General features: G+C 39.9%; 1 protein-coding gene across 9 annotated transcripts in view; it reads right to left on the bottom strand.

Moving 5' to 3' along the window:
• Positions 1 to 765: 765 nt before the first annotated feature.
• PAM (peptidylglycine alpha-amidating monooxygenase) overlaps positions 766 to 8,261 on the bottom strand; it is a 199,178-nt gene continuing 191,682 nt past the window's right edge. For 3 of the 9 annotated variants that reach the window (XM_056106592.1, XM_056106598.1, XM_056106597.1), the window contains 3 exons: positions 5,135 to 5,338; positions 2,271 to 2,327; positions 766 to 1,616 (listed from right to left, as the gene is read on the bottom strand). In XM_056106592.1, coding sequence (XP_055962567.1) covers positions 1,435 to 1,616; positions 2,271 to 2,327; positions 5,135 to 5,338 — 443 coding nt within the window. In that variant the 3' untranslated portion in view covers positions 766 to 1,434. The remainder of the gene's footprint in view (positions 1,617 to 2,270; positions 2,328 to 5,134; positions 5,339 to 8,261) is intronic. The other 6 variants (XM_056106593.1, XM_056106599.1, XM_056106594.1 and 3 more) reach the window with 3 other exon arrangements.

The raw sequence follows: 8,261 nt of genomic DNA, 5'->3' as shown, positions 1-8,261 counted from the left end.
CATCTTTTTGTATCCATTACGGGGGGAGAGGGGGTCTGAATAGGTTTTTTTTTAAATTCTAATTTTCGCAAAATGTCCTGTATAATTTTTTGGTGATTTCTCAGTTGAGTCTCTAACACTCAAGCTACTAATTGGCCTGAATTGCAAGTTGCATTTGAAGAAATGGTTCTAGAGCCTAGTTTTTATGAAAAAGAAAATTATCAGCTTCTTACTAAATTGCTTTTATGGATTATGAGAAAGACAATTAAAAATAACTGGTAGTCATTATGAGAAAGAACTATTTCAGTGAGTATACAGGAACTGGAGTGAAATTATTCTTTAAAACCATTATTAGAAGAAATCTAAACCGATGGATGATTTGTATGTATAATTTGAGACATGTGTTTTCTCTGAGCTCAGATCACCTTTTATGAAAATATTTATCTTTTGTATTAAGCAGGTAAAACTCTGGTTGAATTTTTAAACAGCTTGGTCTTAAACATGCATAAGCTCTTGGCTGTTTTTTTTTAAACTTTATACTGGTTATTTATATTGTAATATATAAAAAGCATATAAAATATATTTTATTATATATAAAATTACATATATAAAAGATATATATAGACTATATATTGGAACAAAATCTCCTCTTAAGCTACCACAAGAGAGTTCCTCTGGCGAAGACACGTTGTGGGTTTCACTATATTTGTGGTTTGTGTCCTTACTCTCAACACGGTCTCCAAAATCCTGCAAATCTGCAAAAACTGCAAAATACACTCTGACAGCTAATGCTCTGAAAACACTTTATTACACAAATTACATTCAGATTCTGAAAATAGTGTTCTAACAGTGTAACCATCTAAAAATAAGACACTCCCACCCCCCAACACACCAACGGAAGAAGGAAATTCAAAGAAAAATTGAAATAGAGACTTTGTTTTCTTTTCCCTCCTTGCAATATAATGTTAGTGATTTTAAAAAAATAGAAGAAGATTTAGCAGCTTTGTAGTCAGGTAGCACAAAGGTTCTCTTTACTGCCACAGGCTGAGAATGCTGACCAGGAAAGGCACCAAAGAAAGACATTGGCAACGGTCGTGCTACTGGGTAGATACTGTGTTCAAGCAGAGAATGGGCTTCTATTTACACCTGCTGGAAAGGTCGAGCAATGTCAGCGAGCAAACTTCCACCGTTAAATTAGTATGTGATGGAAGAGGACTGTCTCTCTAGTCTATGTGCCTATGAAGACAATGACACTGCAGTGACTGTTTGGGAAACTCCGTAACTAGAAACTGAAGCCAACGAAAGCAAAAGGAAAGAAAGTCAAGTGTGGACAGTCCCACATAGACTAGTACAGTTTACAATTAAATACACAAAACGCTAAACGTGCTCGAGGGAGAGGGATCTGGCAACTGGGCTGGAGCAGGTGTCACCCCTTCAATCAAAGCCTGGCTGTGCTCAGGAGGAGGGCATTGGGGGCACCGGCAGAGGGGCCGAGTACTCCTCTTCCGATTCACTTCCATCATCCTCGTCTTTCTCTTGGTCACTTCCCTCTGTACTAAGGCGGTCAAACCCTTTTCGGCTGTAACCTTTCCGGCTGGCAAAGAAGTTTCCAAGGTTTAAGCCTCCAGTTCCTTTTCCTGCAGAGAGCAAACAAGGACAGAGCATGGAAGTTAAGATTTTCAGGAATGTTGCTAGTTTTCTTGTAAAGTCCCAGTGCTCTTGTAAATGGGAACATGGGGGAATGGATAAGGGGGTCGATATTTGTTTAAACAGAAATGCCACACGGGGAAAACTATGTGACTGCGGAATCAGAAAGATGAGCCACAGGCTCATTCTAATAAATAAAGAAAAACACAGGTCCCTGACTAGGTGTTTCCACAGACCAATTTCGGACGCTTCCTGATTCTTCCGGGCACTCTGGAATTGGCATCTCTTACAGCAACTCTTCATTTCAGTGACTTTATGAATAGGTCATCATCACTATGACAAGCACTGACATGTTGACAGGAGTGACAGAGAATGTGCTGCAGACAAATGAAGCCAGATAAAAGGCAGGGGAAGAGAAAAAGATAATGGAATGGCAGTGCTGGGTGGGAGAGGAAGCTGGGAACTCGGGGGCCAGAGTCACACCCTGTAGAGCAGCTGACGAGCATCTGCATTTAGCGGTGGGGAAAGCTAAGCCGAATACTCAGGGCGTTTGTCTGGGTGGAGAGCAAAGTCCTCTCCTTGCTCTTAAAAATAAAACTTCTGACTCTGAAGTGGTGAAGGACTCGAAAAGGTGGCAGGCATACCTCTGAGTCTTCCCAGCACTCTTGCTGAATTTGCCTCCAGTTTGTGTCCAGAATCTGCTAGAAAAAAGAGGGCAAATTCCAAGTATAAGTCCCTCTGACCCTTCTCAGTTCATGGACTCACTTTTAACACAAAAGTTATGAATTTATAAATGACGAGCAAAGTCTGATAGGTAACATGTATTATTGTAATGATGATAAAGGCCAGAGCTCTGCCTTTATCTCTTACAGATTCTATAACTTTGGAAAATGACTTCTCGGGGTTTCAGGTTTCTCTTTCATGAGAAGAGGGATGAGGAAAAAGGCTTTCCTACCAGAAAGGATAATTTATATGGGCAGGTGCATGGAAGGTATTTAGACAACTTCCTGCTACATACATAGTAAATACCCAGTAAGTGTTATCTTATTTAGGACAACATATTTTAAATTTTTAATTACCACAATTTAGAAATATTTGTCTTAGTTTTGATCTATTAAGACTGGCATGTGGTAGCTCTGAGTGCTTTCAGTCACCGGAAGATCCATGTCTCCCGATGGTTCAGCCAATCCATGAAGGCTTCTATGTTCATCTTCCCCTAGCTGTGGCCTTCCCTGCACTCTTAGGCCGACCTCCAGATTTCCCTCATGGCCATGTCAGGAATGCGTGGCCTGGGGTTCTCCCTGATCTCAGAGATTCGGCAGCATCTACTCCATTCAAGAGTGACAGTGCAGCGTGCAGACAGCCAGCGGGCAGGTAACAGAGATAAGTCACAGAGTTGGTGAGGAGAGGACAAAGTAAGGCTGGAAGAAGAGTCTTTCAAGAACGTTAGAAAGCCAATGAGTTAGCGTCTATTTCTTGCAGTGTTTGCTGGGCAGTTGGCATGCAGGGAGAGAGCTGAATAACTGAAAGCTTCTTTGCAAGTGTTCCTAAACACCCTTACAGACTCAATCTCTATCACAAAAAAATGTTGAGGAAAGAGGAGAGGTGGATCTATTCTCAGGGTACAATGCTGAGTCAGAGAGGAAAGCAAGTCTTCCATAAAACTTGCTGGAGGTCAGGAAGTTTCAAGTCCAGCATGGGTCATGACCTCCCCTCAAACTGATGCACACAACATTCAGAGAGTGCTTTGGAGTGAATGAAACATCTAACTTTAGTGTCTGCCTAGCCCCTACTTCCACATGGGCTATTTGGCAACATTTCTGCTCCCCAAGATCCTCGTGTTCCCAGCACTGTGTCTCCTACAGTGCTCATCACCCTCTGCTACTAATTTTATGTGTTATCTATTTGTCATGTCTGCTATTTGGTGAGCCCCATGCAGTCAGTCACTCTTCAATCTATTGACCCCCGAGTGCCAGGGACAGTTAATCGTGCTGGAGTACGTGCAGAGACAAGGCAACACACAAGAATCTTTCTCTTCTGAATTTTTCCTCCACCTCCATAAAGACAATGAATATGTCCATTTATCTTTTTCATTTCATCAACATTACATATGCATTCAGAAGTCTTTGAATTAGCACTCTTTTTTTTTTTTGCAGGGTTTTATCTACTGCTGGTAAAAAGAAAACAAAAAAGTCCCTTGCACAGCCTATTTGACTGAATCCTCTGATTTTTGTTTCCACATCCTTTGTGATGTCAGGGCTTTGACATGGGCACTGGCTCTCTGCCATAACTGCCTTGGTCTGAAATAACACCAGATGCTCTTGACTGATCAAATGCCTCCACTCCTGGCCATAGATTCTATCCCAGACACAGCTGGAGACTGACTCCCTCAGAATTTGAGACCCAGTGGTAGGGCTGCTCCTGGAAGGTGAGAACTGTGGTGGGATTATTTATTTGGCAAGTCTAAAAAGAATTCAGTTCTTTTTCCTGGGTCCTATAATTATAATAATAGTTTTATAAAACACTGACTATAACATTGGACCATGCTTTGTTCAGTTAGGGAAGATTGATGACTTAAATTGCGGTAAAAACTATTAGATGATTTTCTGTGGAAGTAGTTGGTTTTCTGAGAAAGCTGAGTTTACAGTAAATATCCATTATGACTTATGACGGGATAGCACAGCGGTAGGGCGTTCGCCTTACAAGCGGCCAACATGGCCGACCCGAGTTCGATTCCTCCGCCCCTCTCGGAGAGCCCGGCAAGCTACCGAGAGTATTCGATATGCCAGACACAGTAACAACAAAGTCTCCAATGGAGACGTTACTGGGCCTGCTCGAGCAATGACTTATGACTTTTGTTGCTTGTTATTTCATTACTAGCAACTATTCCTTTTGACCACTGGTGATATTGAGGACTTACTAGAGGCCAGGTGTCATGATACATGCGTTATGTCAATTACTTCATATATAGACATTATTTTGTTGGATGCTCACACAATTTTGAAAGTGTGTTATCTCCACTTTACAGATGAGGAAATTGTGGCTGGGAGAGATTAAGTAACTTGCCCAAGATTATGCTGCTAGGAGTTAATGGTCAGGACTGGAGGGAATGAAACTCCCAAATAGTTGACTTCTTAATGCCTGAGCTTGGTCCTCGCCGGGAAGAGCTTCTCTTTCCAGACCCTTCAGCTAACTGATATGGACTCTATTTGTCTGCACAGTTTCACATGGAAATATGAGTTGAGTTTCTATCAGTTGTTAAAAGGCAGTAGCAAAGGTTATATTGTAATCTAACTCCAAAATTCTGAGGCTCCAGAAATGTTTTCTACTAATGATAATTATTAGACAATATTTTGAACAAAGACAATGACGTCTAAAAAGTTAGAGAACACTTACGAAAAAAAAAATACCCAAAACACTGAAAAATATCACAACAAACTTTGAGTACCACCAGGCCCAACATTCTTTCAAAGATATTTTCCAAGTTCAAGGGGCTCATTTTACTTGCCTCCATAGGCCCTTGATTTTTTCCACCGAATAAATATGGCAATGGCCAGCAGGACAACCAGTGGAATAACCAGCAGGGTTGTAATGAGAACAACGGGCACGCCTGAACCCGGCTCTTTGATCAGTTTCTGTTTTTCTTGCATCTTCTGCAATTCTGAGGAGGTGGGTTTGTTCTCCATTTTGGTTTCAACAACTGCCTCGGGTTCTTCAGGGAGAGAAGAGTTCACAATATTCATCTGACTCAAAGATTCCCAAGCCCTGCCCCCCACACCCCCCAGTCCAGTCAACTTCTGCTCACAAACAACTCGCTTGTGGAAGCCACGACACGTGGTGCTCTTGTTTCAAGATCTGAACCTACCCAACCAGTATATGATAAGTAATTCACCTTTCGGTTGGTTTTCTTTGATTTAACCCTTCATGCCCTCTTTAGTTATACTTTCACACAGTATAAATTTTTCCACTGAATTTTTTTTCAAAGCGAAAATGAATAGGCAGCATGGATAGAGAGACAGCATTCATGCTGGGCTTCAGTGCATATGGGCTCAGATCCTCGTGCTCCTGTGTAACTAGAAGGGTCACTTTGGGCAAGTTACTTAAATGACTGGGGCCTTAGTAACCTTATCTGTAAGCCTGTGAAAATTTCTTCTTCATAAAATTGCTGAGTGGAAACATTTATCATAAAGGTGTTGGGACAAGTATATAGGTCAAAGCACATGCCTTGCATATAGCCAACGCTGGTTTACCCTGCAGACTTTTTTTGGTCCCCCAAAATAAACTGGGAGTAACTGAAGGCCCTTGAGAGTGTATGTGGGGTGGCCAAGGTAATCACTTTGTATATAGTACTTGTTCTTCCATATCTTTGTTTTATGAATTTTGTGTTTAATATATAATCTGTAGAAAATAAGCAGAGCTACAAACACTGATTCTGTAATTATAAACTGGATTAAAGAGCTGTTGTCTTCAAGTATTTTCTACAGTTAACCAGCCAAATGTAAGTGTATAAAAGACACACCATTTATTCTTGGCAAAAAATAACTTGTACAAATACTCTTTGGCATTGGCAGCTATGAGGAGATATCAGGGTTAGAGTCCTATGTGATAAAATCATGTGATCTTCAAGTACATCAGCTGCAGCTTTTCATGCCTACAAACTTAAAAATGAGAATGAGCCTTGAGGCACTCTTGCTCTTGTGATGAGTACATGTGTTTTTGTATAAAAATTCCAGCATGTAATGCAGACTAAAAGCCAAAAGGCTCACAAGGTTTCTGAAACTTCAACTTCTTGGGTGCCTTTCTGCCTCCAGATAGAACTGATATCTAGGGCCTTAAGATGTATTAGATAGGGCCTTAAGGCATATAGGCTTCATATATATATATTTGGATAAAACGGCAGGGATAGTTGGCTTCACACAATCAGAAAAAAAATTTGTCTAATGTTTGTTAAGTGCTGATGCAGCTAAAGTAGGTCACTGGATGCTTCTCCAAGTAATTATTTCTCAAATTACTTAAGATACTATACACCCAATTAAAGGTATACATAATTGAAAGCTCTCAACCTTTTGCTTCAATGCTCTGAACCAGCTTCCATCAAGATCTTAATTATGTCAGCTGAGTACTTATGGTATGTTAGGTAATGTTCCCATTTAATCCTCACACCGAGCATATGAATGGTATCATTATCAACCTTTTACAGATGACCTCATTGTCCTCATTGTACAATATTAGGGAAATGACTGTCTCTCTTTGTTTTGTCCACTGTACTGGCCTTTGCAACGGTAGTAGGGCAGAAGATAAACAATTGGCTCATCAGTCTATTAGGTCCAAATCTGACCTTTCTAAGTCTCCATTTCCAAGACAAATAGAAATGTGACATTTACTCTTGCTGATCATGAACTATTCTGAACTTTTCATAACTCTAGGGTTTTACATACTTTACACCCAACCCGCTGTGCTATAGCTCCAGCCACTTGGCCTGCCAAAGAGGCAGGCAAGGGGTGGCGAATGGGAGCTGATGGAAGGGAACCTGGGAATACTGGTGGTGGGAAATGTACACTGGTGGAGGGATGGGTGCTGGAATACTGTATGACTGAAATTCAATCATGAACAGCTTTGTAATGCCCTATAAAATAAAAATTGAAAAATTAAAAAAAATTTAAGCTGGAAGATACAATGAAGATATGTATCTTCATAGGCCAAAGAAAATAGACCAAAGACATAGCACAGTAGTCAAGAACTAATTATCTTGAAGGAAGAGCTTGTTTCTATTATAAAGGAGACTGCCTATAACCAGTTACTACCGAATATTTTCTACTTGTCATTTACTGGGTTTACTTATATCTAAAACAATGGCTGTCTCAATTTATATCTAGTTTATTTTATAAAGTAGAACTAGGATTAGGCCTGATTAAAAAGAAAGAAGAATTATGGATGAAATAGGTGACAGACTGAAAGATCAGCTTAGCAGGCACAAAAGTATGCTCAGAGTGAGGTCATGAATTGCTAAGATAAATGCATTGTACTTCAGAAATTCCTGATATCCATAATGGCCTGATATTTCAGTATCATCTATTAAAAAATATCTGGACATGGAGTCGGAATGAAACCCTATATTATGCAAGAAACCCTACATTAACAGTATTGTAAGCTATGGTGCTGACAATACAATGAAGAGGTTTAATAATTTAACACTCCAAATTTTGGAATCAGCCGAAATACTTTACATTTTAAAAGATGTCCTATATTTAATTAAATGAATTAATTTATATTTTTGTATTTGGGCCACATCCACTCAGGGTTTACTCATAACTCTGTGCTCAAAGATCACACCTGAGGGTTGAATCTGGGCCAGCTACATATAAGGCAAGTGCCCTATCTCCTGTTCTAATGCTCTGGCTCCAGAAGTGCTATATATTGAAGGAGGATTTAAACATTAATTTTTCTAAGCTAAAAAGTATTATTTCTTTTCTCTGAATATTTTAATGAGTGTAGTAAAAATAGAAAACAAAATAAAACAACTATAGTTACCACCTATGATCTCAAGAATTTTATTCAAACCACAAAATAATCCATGTTCTTTTTAGGGGCTATACTCAGCTGTACTGAGGGCATACTTCTTGCTCTGCACTCAG

Source organism: Sorex fumeus, unplaced genomic scaffold, assembly GCF_029834395.1.
Source record: "Sorex fumeus unplaced genomic scaffold, SorFum_2.1 ptg000131l, whole genome shotgun sequence".
NCBI classification, from domain to species: domain Eukaryota; kingdom Metazoa; phylum Chordata; class Mammalia; order Eulipotyphla; family Soricidae; genus Sorex; species Sorex fumeus.
The sequence above is the reverse complement of the archived record's forward strand: the minus strand, read 5'-3'. Positions and strand labels throughout refer to the sequence as shown.